General features: G+C 43.4%; 1 protein-coding gene across 8 annotated transcripts in view; it reads right to left on the bottom strand.

The window, feature by feature from the left end:
• LOC141059692 (solute carrier family 2, facilitated glucose transporter member 9-like) overlaps positions 1–14,903 on the bottom strand; it is a 198,832-nt gene that overhangs the window by 55,000 nt on the left and 128,929 nt on the right. For all 8 annotated transcript variants that reach the window (XM_073555800.1, XM_073555802.1, XM_073555806.1 and 5 more), the window contains one exon: positions 2,737–2,924. In XM_073555800.1, coding sequence (XP_073411901.1) covers positions 2,737–2,924 — 188 coding nt within the window. The remainder of the gene's footprint in view (positions 1–2,736; positions 2,925–14,903) is intronic.

Below are 14,903 nucleotides of genomic sequence, written 5' to 3'. Positions count from 1 at the left end.
CTGAAAAAAATCAGACTCTGGTGGGCGAGAAGGAAGGAGAGGAGACCAGGACCAATCTTCGGATCACCTGGACACTCTTGATGTGTTAGTGGCTGGAGTCCTGCCAGATAGACAGATGAGGATACAGTGTGTCATTCCACGCCCTTACTCACTGTCTCTAGGTGGGACCACTGTGTGACTGTTTATGCCGTTTCCCTCCAAGTGATATGAAGAGGAAAACTTTCTGAAAAAGAAAAAGGGAAAAAAATTACTGGAAAACGACGAAAACCAAGGTAGATATGGGTCTAGTGAAAGACCTGTGTCCACCTCCTACTGACACTAAGCTAAACTGATTAACAGTGTCCATCGGTGGGGTGTACACTGCTGGGGAGAAGCAATTTTTTTTTGTGCATAGCGTCAGCCCTCCTACTGGCAGCAGCATACACCCATGGTTTTCCTGTGTCCTCCAATGAAATGATAAAGAGAAATCTGCTTGTAAGGATTTTTTTTAGTGGTTGTGAGTCCCTTTAAATATTATATTGGATGTAGTGGCCCCCAAATCTGGAATGGTGGAAGAAAGATAGATACACAGTTCAATAATACTTTTTAAATAATTGTGAAAAGGTTATTACTTATATACTACAGGTCCACATATAGATCTTCCTGCAAATGTCCATGAATATGGTGGATAAACATCTAGATTAAATGAGGCTAATCCACAGCTGTATAGCAATAAAGCAGTACAAAGTCTCACTCTTGTGGCTCTTACCAATACAATATAAATGTTTTTTTTCTATTTCCAGTATTTTTATTCTAATGACATATATGAGAGGTTATTCTAGTGGTATACATAAAAGGTGGTGGGCGATTACCACTATGAAAAAAAAAATACAGTTTATAGGTCACTGGTGAGAGCTGCAGGAGTGTGACTTATTCTACAGTTTAATACCAGTGTGACCTACAAAGGGGCTATGTGCTTGATCATTACAGAATCTCAAAGTGATTTAAACCATCTTACAAGAGGCAGAAGTAGGTAACAACAGTAAACAACACTTACATTACTATACAAAGCCTGCTGACAATTTCTTCAGCAGCACCTCCTTCAATCCAGCAGTCTCTGTAACTCCAATGCTGCACAGCACACTGTCAGCGATTGTCACTAGCCCTTTATGCATTCCTGTAACTAATCTAGGAACTAGTGCATCCTGTGGCCTAGTCTCACTGTTACCATATATAAGTCCTCACATACAGGTACTAATCTATTTGTGGCCTCTGTAGTGGCAAACCTCTTTATTCACATGCATCAGCATTCATACTTTCACTCTTTGACTGGGTGATGCAGTCTTCAGATACTGGAATAGGCTTCTTGGCTCACTTTTGTGTTGGCAATCCTCACTCTCTATTGCTCCAATAGTGGTATTTTCACACAGGTGGGCTGTTACTTGGAGAAGGCTACATAGACTGTAGTTCAGGCTGGAGTTTTTTGCATGCATTTCTGTGGTCTGCTCTAAAGCCTTGTGGCAGTTAATATAGAGTGCTAAGCACTATGGTGGAAGGGTTTCTTTCCTGTTGCATAGCTTTTCCTCCTGCATTATATGGGTTTGACCTCTACTAGGGGAAAAAAGGAACGTTTATGCTCTCTTCAACATTATCAGAGGGCAGAGCTGTAATGGCACTGGTTCTACACTGCACCGTAACCCAGCCATGTCACTAGTAAATCAATAAATTAACTCTTTAAAAGACACCATGTAACTCTCACTCTTCATAAGCAGCTCTTTGGACTACATCACAGCTACCCAGTGTCGCCCTGCTTACACATTATTTTACCCAGGGTTTATCTGTCATAAGATTGTTAGCATTAACTCCAGTTGCTTGCAACCCTCAAGTTTTTATAACTCTGTCGTCTAAGGGGTAATGTCTCTCCTTGTCGAGAGTGACATGACTGACACACCAGTGTAAGGAAACTTAAAGGCCATTGCAATGCTCATATGGGGAAATAAATATGCAAACTGTCTCTTCAGAGAGGAAGAGGACTTGGACTCTAGAGCAATCCTAAAAGTCAATATTGATTCTTTAATGAGTCTTGCCGCATGACTTAGGATAAAAGCCAATCAGAATCTCAATATGCAAACACGTGTTTCGGGGTGTTGCCCCTTCTCAGTGCAAAGCAAGAGATGCGATTTGGCTATATGAGAGGCTTCTGACTTACCATTTAGACCTCAGTCAGAGGCATCTAATACAGCCAAATCAGATCTTCTGTTGTGCACTGAGGTCAGGGCAACACCCTGAAACACATGTCTGCAGATTGAGACTCTGGTTTGGCTTTTATCCCAAGTCACGGGGCAATGCTAATTAAAGGTTGATATTGACATTTAGGATTACTGCTTCCAATAGGTGGCACTAGAGTTCAAGTTCTCTCTGGGGAGGCAATTTCTATATTGTAAATCTGTAAAAACTCAGGCATATAGCAAAAGAGTGCATACATTAATGAAAAGGGTGTGAAACCACCTAGTGTTTGCATACAGCGGGCGGTAAAGATTAGATACAATCAATATAAAATATTATGACACATAGCATATAACATAAGAATGAAATTTACCTAGTAATAAGGTAACCATGTGATATATGCATTGCATCAGGGTCCAGACTATCCTATAACAAACACTATTTGGCCATTCCATATATAAATAAATGCTTGATTGTGATCATTTTGTCAGGTAAAGGTCTGGCCCCCCGTATTTATTATGTGATACTTACTGCATCGATTCCAGACAGCTGCATACCCATATTGATCACAATCACCGATAGAATCTGCCAGAAGAAGGTGCGGTCCCTTAATAGCTGACACACAGAAACAGTCTCCACTGAAGTTAGAGACTGCTGCTCTTCCTGCATTTCCTCAATAACATCATGGACATCATACTCTCCACGAAAGCACTGGAGAGCTGTAATTAAAAAAAACAAAAAAAAAAGATATAAAATGAGGATTCTAGGCCATAACAAAATGCTTAAAAAAAAGATTGCAGTTCAGGTTCCCTCATCCCTAATCTTCAGTACTGCTGGTTAGAGACACTATTTCCCACACTGTCACACAGAGCACAGAATGTGAACCGTCAAATGATGGGGTCCACCACTGACTTGAATGGGCTTTGGCCAAACCCAATGAACCTGAATATTCACGTGTTCGCTCATCTCCAATTAACATCAGACATAGAAAAAAAATGATTACTGCATCATCACGCTCCTGTCTGTAGAACTTCTCCCATGCTGTACTTTTTCGTAGGAATGCGCTACCTTGGACCATCTGACTTGTGCCAAACATTCTCAGTTTTAATTGTGACTTTAAAATAAGTTTCACAAAACTCAAGATAAAAAGCGGACGGCACCGCTGTTACCGTGTGACTTCAAATGATGTGCGGCATACAGAAGCCCAGCAGCTGGGAATCTCGGGTGCCAGACCTGGAAACAGTCAATCCTGGGAATCCATGCAAAGAGAAAGGGTCGCACTCATCGAGATGGAAGTTTCACTGATTTATTGACATATCATGAACATGTCAAGTCGGGGGAGTGACATAAGGAGTGCAAGAAAGGCTGACAACGGCCGTTTCGCGCTGCTCGAGCGCTTCAACGGGTCAAACATTGCCAAACATTCTCAGTTTTAATTGTGACTTAAAAATAAGTTTCTTTAACTCTTTTACAAACTATGTATGTTTTCATCATAGGTCACAAAGGACTATGAAAGTAGGCACAGGAACCTGACAAATGCAGACTGCATTACACAGCCTGGATCTGCCTGTAATTGAGGCAAGCAGAACTAGTTCCAGTCTCTGCAGATTAACCATTTAAATGCTTCTGTCAATCACTAATATTTCAATTATTCCATTATTGATGGGTAAGCACACCAGCTCCCATGTGCGCCCCACAATGTGAACTTGGTGAACCGTTGGAGAACTTCGATTTGACTTTATACTGCAATGCTATAATTTTTCAGTATATAATATAAGTAATTGAACAATCGTAGACTCAAGTATCTGATGGAACTAAAACGTTGAATTGCTTTTTTAAATAAACTACAGGTGCTTCTCACCAAAGTAGAATATCATCAAAAAGTTGATTTATTTCAGTTTTTCATTACAAAAAGTGAAACTCAAACATTATATAGAGTCATTACACACAGAGTGATCTATTTCAAGTGTTTATTTCTGTTAATGTTGATGATTATGGCTTACAGCCAATGAAAACCCAAAAGTCATTATCTCAGTAAATTAGAATACTTTATAACACCAGCTTGAAAAATGATTTTAACCCATTTACCCCCAAGGGTGGTTTGCACGTTCATGACCGGGCCCAATTTTTACAATTCTGACCACTGTCCCTTTATGAGGTAATAACTCTGAAACGCTTCTGATTCTGACATTGTTTTCTCGTGACATATTGTACTTCACGTTAGTCGAAAAATTTCAATCAAATAACGCGTTTATTTGTGAAAAAACGGAAATTTGGTGAAAATTTTGAAAATTTCGCAATTTTCCAACTTTGAATTTTTATGCCGTGAAATCACAGAGATATGGCACACACAAAACTTAATAAGTAACATTTCCCACATGTTTACTTCACATCAGCACAATTTTGAAACCAAAATTTTTTTGTTAGGAAGTTATAAGGGTTAAAAGTTGACCAGCGATTTCTCATTTTTGCAGCACCATTTTAATTTTATGGACCACATCACATTTGAAGTCATTTTGAGGGGTTTATATGATAGAAAATACCCAAAAGTGACACCATTCTAAAAACTGCACCCCTCAAGGTGCTCAAAACCACATTCAAGAAGTTTATTAATCTTTCAGGTGCTTCACAGGAATTTTTTGAATGTTTAAAAAAAAAAAATGAACATTTAATTTTTTCACAAAAAAAATACTTCAGGTCCAATTTTTTTTATTTTACCAAGGGTGACAGGAGAAATTGGACTGCAAAAGTTATTGTGCAATTTGTCCTGAGTACGCTGATACCTGATATGTGGGAAGGGGACCACTGTTTCGGCGCATGGCAGAGCTCAGAAGGGAAGGAGCGCCATTTGACTTTTTCAATGCAAAATTGGCTGGAATTCAGATCGGACGCCATGTCACGTTTGGAGAGCCCCTGATGTGTCTAAACAGTGGAAACCCCCCACAAGTGACCCCATTTTGAAAACTAGACCCCCCAAGGAACTTATCTAGATATGTGGTGAGAACTCTGAACCCACAAGGGCTTCACAGAAGTTTAAAACGTACAGCCATACAATTAAAAAAATCTTATTTTTTCCACAAAAATGATCTTTTCACCCCCAATTTTTATTTTCCCAAGGGTAACAGGACCCTAAAGGTTATTGTGCAATTTGTCCTGAGTACGCTGATACCCCACATATGGGGGTAAACCACTATTTAGGCACATGGCAGAGCTCGGAAGGGAAGCAGCGCCATTTGACTTTTTTGGCTGGAATTGAGATCGGACACCATGTCGCGTTTGGAAAGCCCCTGATGTGCCAAAACATTAGAAACCCCCCACAAATGACACCATTTTGGAAACTAGACCCCCCAAGGAACTTATCTAGATGTGTGTTGAGAACTTTGAACCCCCAACAGCTTCACAGAAGTTTATAACGTACAGCTGTACAATTAAAAAATCATTTTTTCCACAAAAATCATCTTTTCACCCTCAATTTTTATTTTTCCAAGGGTAACAGGGCCCCAAATGTTATTGTGCAATTTGTCCTGAGTACGCTGATACCCCACATATGGGGGTAAACCACTATTTGGGCACATGGCAGAGCTCGGAAGGGAAGCAGCGCCATTTGACTTTTTTGGCTGGAATTGGGACAGGACGCCATGCCGCGTTTGGAAAGCCCCTGATGTGCCTAAACAGTGGAAACCCCCCACAAATGACACCATTTTGGAAACTAGACCCCCCCAAGGAACTTATATAGATGTGTGGTGAGCACTTTGAACCCCCAAGGGCTTCACAGAAGTTTTTAATGCCCGGGCTTGAAAAAAAAAAAAAAAAAAATCATATTTTTTCCACAAACATGATCCTTTAGTCCCCAATTTTTTTATTTTCCCAAGGGTAACAGGAGAAATTGGACCCCAAAAGTTGTTGTCCAATTGGTCTTGAGTACGCTGATATCCCATATGTGGGAGAAAACTACTGTATGGGCACACGGAGCTTGGAAGGGAAGTAGTGACGTTTTGGAATGCAGACTTTGATGGAATGGTCTGTGGGTGCCATGTCGCATTTGGAGAGCCTCTGATGTGCCTAAACAGTGGAAACCCCCACAAGTGACCCCATTTTAGACACTAGACCCCCCACAGAACTTATCTAGATGTGTGGTGAGCACTTTGAACCCCCAAGTGCTTCACAAAAGTTTATAACGCCCGGGCGTGAAAATAAAAAAATCATTTTTTCCCACAAAAATATTTTTGCCCCCAATTTTTTGATAACCCAAATGTGAGGGTAGGTCACTGTTTGGGCGCATGGCAGAGCTTGGAAGGGAAGGAGCATCATTTGACTTTTTCTAACAATGCAGAATTGGCTGGAATTGAGATCAGACGCCATGTTGCGTTTGGAGAGCACCTGATGTGCCCTAACAGTAGAAACCCCCCAATTCAACTCCAATCCTAACCCCAACACACCCGCAACCCTAATCACAGCCCTAACCCTAGCCCTAATGGGAAAATGGAAATAAATACTCTTTTTTAATTTTATTATTTTTCCCTAACTAAGGGGGTGATAACGGGGGGTTTGATTTACTATTTATAGCGGGTTTTTATGTTTGGCAGCTGTCGCACGCTAAAAGACGCTTTTTATTGTAAAAATAGTTTTTACAACCCCACATTTTGAGAGCTATAATTTTTCCATATTTTGACCCACCGAGTCATACGAGGTCTTATTTTTTGCGGGACCAGTTGACGTTTTTATTGGTACCATTTTCGGGCACATGACATTTTTTTGATCGCTTTTTATTCTGATTTTTGGGACGCAGAATGAACAAAAACCAGCATTTCAAGAATTTCTTTTGGGGGGTGCGTTTACACCGTTCCGTGTGCGGTAAAATTGATTAAGCGGTTTTATTCTTCAGGTTAGTACGGTTACAGCGATACCTCATTTATGTCATTTTTTTATGTTTTGGCACTTTTATGCAATGAAAACAATTTTATATAAAAAATAATTTTTTTTGCATCGCTTTATTCTGCGAGCTATAACTTTTTAATTTTTTAGCTGATGATGCTGTTTGTGGCTCATTTTTTGCGGGACAAGATGACGTTTTCAGCGGTACTCTGGCTTTTTACATCTGTCTTTTTGATCGCGCGTTATTGCACTTTTTGTTCGGCGGTATGATAATAAAGCATTTTTTTTGCTTTGTTTTATTTTTATTTTTTAAGGGGTTTGCTAAAGGGGTTAACTAATGGGACAGTTTTATAGGGCAGGTTGTTACGGATGCAGCGATACTAAATATGTGTACTTTTAATGTTTTTTTTTTTATTTCCAAAAAATGAATTTATTAGGGAATATTTTTTTTTTTTTTTTAAATTTATTTAGCGATTTTTTATAAATTATTTTTACACTTTTTTTTTTTTTTTAACTTTATTACATTGCCCCAGGGGGGACATCACTGTCATGTGTGAGATTACTGATCTGACACATCACAGATCGCTGTGACAGATCAGCGATCTGACACAGGCGCTGCACAGGCTTCCTCATGCCTGCGCTTTGCAGGCAGTGAGGAAGCCGGCTCCCTGCAGGCCCTCGAAGGTCCCCGCCACCATATTGGATCCAGGGACCTGCAGGGAAGGAGACCCCAGCAGCAGTGCTGCACATTGCGCTGCTGCGAGGTTCTCAGGGAAGCACGGAGGGAGCCCCCTCTTCCTGCCGATGCTTCCCTAAACCCCCGGTGCACTGTGATCGTGTTTGATCGCAGTGTGCCAGGGGTTAATGTGTCGGGGACAGTCCGTGACCGCCCCTGACACATAGTGCCGGGTTTCAGCTGTGATAATCATTTTATATCTTACATTGTGTCCCTGACTTTGATGCGGGCTCGCACGCCAAGCCCCTATCTTTCCCAACAGATAATGGCTGTTTTGATCAACCATCTAACACAGTGGTTCCCAAACTCCAGTCCTCGCGGACCTCAACATGTCATGTTTTCAGGGTTTCCATAGTGTTACACATGTGAGAGAATTCCTGATGCCTAGATGATACTTCCATCACCTGTGAAATACTAAGGAAATCCTGAAAACACGACATGTTTGGGGGCGTGAGGACTGGAGTTTGGGAAACACTGCTCTAACAACAGCGGGAGGAGCAGAGCTCTGCCCTCTGTTATTAACATGTTAAATGCTGCTGTCAGTCTCTGGCATGTAACATACTTTGGCAGGGGGTCACGTCATTCCCTGCACCTGTGACATGATCGCAGGGTGTCAATGCATCGTCATGACAGTTGGGGGTCTGCTGAAGACCTCCAGCTTGTTATAACAATTCTTCTATGAAAACCAGTGTTTAGCTAGTGCTCATAGACTGTTGTGATTTTTCACTATACATACAGTGGCACGCGAAAGACTTTACCCACCTTGGCATTTTCCGTGTTTGCTACCTCTCAACCTGGAATTTCATAATTTTTTTTTGAGAGTTTGCATCAGTTGATGTAAAGAACATGACTACTACTGAGAACATTTGGTTTTCTTTTTATTGTGAGGCAAACAACAAATAGGACAAAATAACTATTCAACCCCTTTACGATCATTACTTTGTAGAGCCTTCTTTTGCTGCACTTACAGCTGTAATTTGCTTTGGATAAGTCTCTATGATGCTTTCCGCATCATGCCATTGGGAGTTTTGCCCATTCCCCAAGGCAAAACTGCTCCAGCTCCTTCAAGTTAGATTTTTTTCCTCCGGTGAACAGCAATCTTCAAGTCTGACCACAGATTCTCAATTGGATTAATCTGGACTTTGACAAGGCCATTGCAAAACATTTACGCTTTTCCCCTTAAACCATTTGAGTGTTGCTTAAGCAGTATTATTTGGGCCATTGTCTTGTTGGAAGGGGAACCTCTGTCCCAGTCTCAAATCACTGACAGACTGAAACAGGTTTTGTTCAAGAATATTCCTGTAATTCGCACCATCCATTTTCCTCTCAAATTCAGACCATTTTGCCTGTTCATGAAGCTGAAAAATATCCCCAATGCATGATGCTGCCACCACCATGTTTCACTGTGGGAATGGCGTTCTTGGAGTGATTAGCTATGTTGGCTTGAAGTCAGACATAGTGTTAACCTTGGTGGCCAAAAAGTCTTATCTGACTACAGCACCTTCCTCCATATATTTGTGGAGTCTCCCACATGTCTTTTGGCAAACTCAAAACAAGCAGTACAATTTTTCTGTGCAAGTAAAGGCTTTATTTCTGCCCACTCTTCCATAAAGGCCACCACTATGGAGTGTAAGGCTTAATGTGGTCGTATGGACAGTTACTCCAGTCTCTCAAAGGGTTACCTTTGGCTTCTGTGTTGCCTTTTTAATTAATACCCTCCTTGCCTTAGCTGAGCGTTTTGGTGGGCAGGCCTTTCTTGGCAGGTTTCTGTTTGTACCATATTTTTTCCATGTGATGATAATGGATTTGATGATGCTGCGAGGGATCATCAGAGATTGGGATTTTTTTTTACAATGTAACCCTTACTTGCCCTTCACAGCAACTTTGTCCAGACTTGTTTGGAGATCTTCTTGGTCTTCATGGTGTTTGGAGCCTCTTGTTTAACCCCTTTCTGCCATGAGACATACTATCCCGTCCATGTGCCCTGGGACTTAATTCCCAGGGACGGGATAGTACGTCATAGCGATCAGCGGCGCCCACGTGGTGAGCGCCACTGATCGCGGCCGGGTGTCAGCTGATTATCACAGCTGACACCCGGCACAATGTGTCAGGGACAGTCACGGACCGCCCCGACACGTTAACCCCTTGTACACCACGATCAAACACGATCGCGATATACCGGGGGTTAAAGGGAAGCATCGGCAGGGAGGGGGCTCCCTCCGTGCTTCCCTGAGCCCCCCACGGCAGCGCAATGTGCAGTGCTGCTGCGGGGGTCTCTTTCCCTACAGGCCCCCGGATCCAAGATGGCGACAGGGACCTTCGGGGGCCTGTAGGGAGCTGACTCCTTCACTGCCTGCAAAGCGCAGGCATGAGGAAGTCTGCGTCTATGCCTGAGACAGATCGCTGATCTGTCACAGTGATCTGTGATGTGACAGATCAGCGATGTCAGTGATCAGTGATGTCCCACCTGGGACAATGTAATAAAGTTAAAAAAAAAAGTGTAAAAATAATATTAAAAAAATCGCTAAATAATAATTCCCCAATAAATTCATTTTTTGAAAATAAAAAAAAACAATAAAAGTACACATATTTTGTATCGCCGCGTCCGTAACGACCCGCCCTATAAAACTGTCCCATTAGGTAACCCCTTTAGCGAACCCCTTAAAAAATAAAAATAAAAAACGAAGCAAAAAATAATGATTTATTATCATACCACCGAACAAAAAGTGCAATAACGCGCGATCAAAAAGATGCATATAAATATCCATGGTACCGCTGATCACGTCAGCTTGTCCCGCAAAAAATGAGCTGCCATACAGCATCATCCGCAAAAAAATAAAAAAGTTATAGCTCGCAGAATAAAGCGATGCAAAAATAATTATTTTTTATATAAAATAGTTTTCATTGCATAAAACAGCCAAAACATAAAAAAAGACCTAAATAAGGTATCGCTGTAACTGTACTGACCCGAAGACTAAAACCGCTTTATCAATTGTACCGCACACGGAACGGTGTAAACGCACCCCCCCAAAAGAAATTCATGAAGCGCTGGTTTTTGTTCATTCTGCGTTCCAAAAATCGGAATAAAAAGCGATCAAAAAATGTCACGTGCCCGAAAATGGTACCAATAAAAACGTCAACTCGTCCCGCAAAGAATAAGACCTCACATGACTCGGTGGGTCAAAATACGGAAAAATTATAGCTCTCAATATGTGGTGATGCAAAAACTATTTTTACAATAAAAAGCGTCTTTTAGCGTGTGACAGCTGCCAAACATAAAAACCGCCATAAATAGTAAATCAAACCCCCCGTTATCACCCCCTTAGTTAGGGAAAAATAATAAAATTAAAAAAATGTATTTATTTCCATTTTCCCATTAGGGTTAGGGCTAGGGTTAGGGTTAGGGCTAGGGTTAGGGCTGAGACTAGGGTTAGGGGGGTGTTGGGGTTAGGGGTGGAGTTATAATTGGGGGGTTTCCACTGTTTGGGCACATCAGGGGCTCTCCAAATACAACATGGCGTCTGATCTCAATTCCAGCCAATTCTGCGTTGAAAAAGTCAAATGGTGCTCCTTCCCTTCCAAGCTCTGCCATGTGCCCAAACAGTGTTTTACCCCCACATATGGGGTATCAGCTTACCCAGGACAAATTGCAAAACAAATTTTGGGGTCCATTTACTCCTGTTACCCTTAGGAAAATAAAAAATTGGGGGCAAAAATATCATTTTTGTGGAAAAAAATGATTTTTTTATTTTCACGCCCAGGCGTTATAAACTTCTGTGAAGCACTTGGGAGTTCAAAGTGCTCACCACACATCTAGATAAGTTCCGTGGGGGGTCTAGTTTCCAAAATGGGGTTACTTGTGGGGAGTTTCAATAGTTTAGGTACATTAGGGGCTCTCCAAAGGCAACATGACACCTGCAGACCATTCCATCAAAGTCTACATTCCAAAACGTCACTACTTCCCTTCCGAGCCCCGACGTGTGCCCATACAGTAGTTTTCTCCCACATATGGGGTGTCAGCGTACTCAGGACAAATTGGACAACAACTTTTGGGGTCCAATTTCACCTTGTACCCTTGGGAAAATAAAAAAATTGGTGACTAAAAGATCATGTTTGTGGAAAAAATACGATTTTTTTATTTTCACGCCCGGGCGTTATAAACTTCTGTGAAGCACTGGGGGGTTCAAAGTGCTCAACACACATCTAGATAAGTTCCTTGGGGGGGGTCTAGTTTCTAAAATGGTGTCATTTGTGGGGGGTTTCTACTGTTGTGGTACATCAGGGGCTTTCCAAACGCGACATGGTGTCCGATCTCAATTCCAGCCAAAAACGTCAAATGGCGCTGCTTCCCTTCCTAGCTCTGCCATGCGCCCAAATAGTGGTTTACCCCCACATGTGGGGTATGAGAGCACTCAGGACAAATTGCGCAATGTCTTTTAGGGTCCTTTTACCCTTGGAAAAATAAAAATTGGGGGTGAAAAGATCATTTTTGTGGAAAAAATATGATTTTTTAATTGTACCGCTGTACGTTATAAACTTCTGTGAAGCCCTTGTGGGTTCAAAGTTCTCACCACCTATCTAGATAAGTTCCTTGGGGGGGTCTAGTTTCCAAAATGGGGTCACTTGTGGGGAGTTTCCACTGTTTAGGTACATAAGGGGCTCACCAAACGCGACTGTCATGTCGGACGCTGTTCACACCACAGCATCCGGCAGGCAGAGGTAGTTCCACCTCCAGCCACTATGGCCTCAGTGGCGCCGGCCTGATCTTCAGGCTCTCGGGGGTTAATCCTGCTGGAGACCAGGTTGGATGGTTAGTCACGCCCACGGTCTTTAAATAGTCATGCTGGCCTATGGGCGTCGCCGATTATAGCTTGTGTTTCATACCAAGTGGTTCCGGTCTGGAGTGGAGGTGTTCAAGAGAGAGAGATTCATATCTGGTGTCGTATGATCCGTCGTTATCCTTTCTCCTTCCCATATTTGTGTTTAGTTGTGCCCTGCTCACATTACTGTTTATTCCTGTGTGTGTGCGGCGCAGTGCAGTTTAAGTTCTCCCTGTCTGTCATTATTTGTGTGGGAGCTTTGGTGGTGACTTCTCACTGGGTGGAGGGTGGAGGGTTAAGTGCAGGGCTGAGCAGGAGATAAGGAAAGGTCGGAGGCTCAGGCATTTGCACCTTCAGCAAAAACCCTGGGTTGAGGGTCAGACAGGGTTTCCCCTAGTAAAGGGACACCACAGGGGCCCCGGGTCTTTCAGCCTTAGTTGAACTAAGCCCCCGTGACATTATAATCGGCCCACATTTTTTCAGGAGTCCATGGATCCATTAGATTCCATAACCCGCCAGTTGGCGGCGCTGTCCATACAGGTCTCCGAGTTGAATGGGGCAGTTCAGCAGCAGGGCCTGGTAGTAGCAAAGGTGCAAACGGCATCTGCAGGTATCGGTGCAGAGCCGAAGTTTCCGCTGCCAGAACGATTTTCAGGCGATCGCAGCAAATTTGTCGTATTTCGGGAGGCCTGCAAATTATACTTCCGCATGCGGCCAATATCCTCAGGTAATGAGGCCCAGCGAGTAGGGCTGATGTTGTCATTACTGAGTGGTGACCCCCAAGCATGGGCATTTTCCTTACCACCTGACTCTGCTACATTTCATTCGGTCGATAATGTTTTTTCTGCCCTCGGGCTCATTTACGATGACCCTGACCGACTGGCTCTAGCGGAATCTAAAATCCGCGCCCTCCGCCAGGGGGAGCGCTTGGCAGAAGACTATTGTTCAGAATTTCGCCGCTGGGCTGTAGACACACAGTGGAATGACCCAGCACAGCGGAGCCAGTTTATTCATGGGGTATCAGGGAGGGTGAAACAAGCCCTCCTGATGTATGAGACTCCGGCATCATTGGAGTCTGCCATGAGTTTGGTGATACGTATTGATCGCCGTTTTCGTCAGGGGGCACAGGAGACGCTACCTCTGGGGGAAAACAGAGGTGCAGGTGTGGTTGAAGTAGATGAGTCCCCTGAACCTATGCAGATTGCTGGCGTGGCACAGGTTCAGCCTCGCGCTCCGGGAGTCCGGAAGTCCGGAGCATGTTTCTACTGTGGTAAAGGTGGTCATTATGTTAACGTTTGCCCGGTACTACCTAAGAGGGTCACACCGGCGGAAAACTGTTAAGCTCAGAGGGTATGGAGGAGACCCTACTGAGCGTATGCATATCCTCCATGATGGTATCTCAATGTATGCTCCCTGCCAAGGTTATTGTCGCCGGCAGAGAGCTACCTATATCAGTGTTTGTGGATAGCGGTTCCGCCACCAATCTCATAGATGAGGAGTTTGCACACACCGCCGGGTTTAAGATTGAAAAACTTCCTCACCCCATACAGGTGGTGACCATTAATGCTGTTCCCCTCCCTCAAGGGGAGATTACGGAGTTTGTGGCAGAGGTGAAACTCCACATTGGGGTCCTACATTCTGAGTCGGTTACATGTAGGGTCCTCCGTAATCTCCCAGCTCAAATGGTCCTGGGTTTTCCATGGCTGTCCAGGCACAACCCGGTAATTGATTGGAAAACTCAGGACATAGTACAATGGAGTGGTTTCTGCCAAGACAATTGCTTGGCCACATGTGTGTCCGCCGTGACGCCCAGCCTGCCGGCGGCTTTGCAGGATTTCGCGGATGTTTTCTCTGAGAAGGGTTGCTCAGAACTGCCTCCACATAGAGCCTATGACTGTGCTATTAGGCTAAAACCCGGGGCCAAATTACCTAAGGCCAGGATGTTTAATATTTCTGGTCCTGAGAGACAAGCTCTGAAAGACTACATCGCGGAGAGTCTGAGCAAAGGTCACATCCGGCCTTCGTCCTCGCCTGTAGCCGCGGGGTTTTTCTTCATTAAGAAGAAAGATGGGGGGTTACGCCCGTGTCTGGATTTCCGAGAGTTAAACCAGAATACTATCCGTGATCCCTACCCAATGCCGTTGATCCCGGATTTGTTCAACCAGGTAGCGGGGGCAAAATGGTTTTCCAAGCTGGACCTCAGGGGGGCGTATAACCTCATAAGGGTCCGTCAGGGGGATGAGTGGAAGACGGCGTTTAACACTCCT

The sequence above is a fragment of the Dendrobates tinctorius genome, unplaced genomic scaffold (genome assembly GCF_039654945.1).
Source record: "Dendrobates tinctorius isolate UK_male_01 unplaced genomic scaffold, ASM3965494v1 ptg000230l, whole genome shotgun sequence".
Taxonomy (NCBI): domain Eukaryota; kingdom Metazoa; phylum Chordata; class Amphibia; order Anura; family Dendrobatidae; genus Dendrobates; species Dendrobates tinctorius.
The sequence above is the reverse complement of the archived record's forward strand: the minus strand, read 5'-3'. Positions and strand labels throughout refer to the sequence as shown.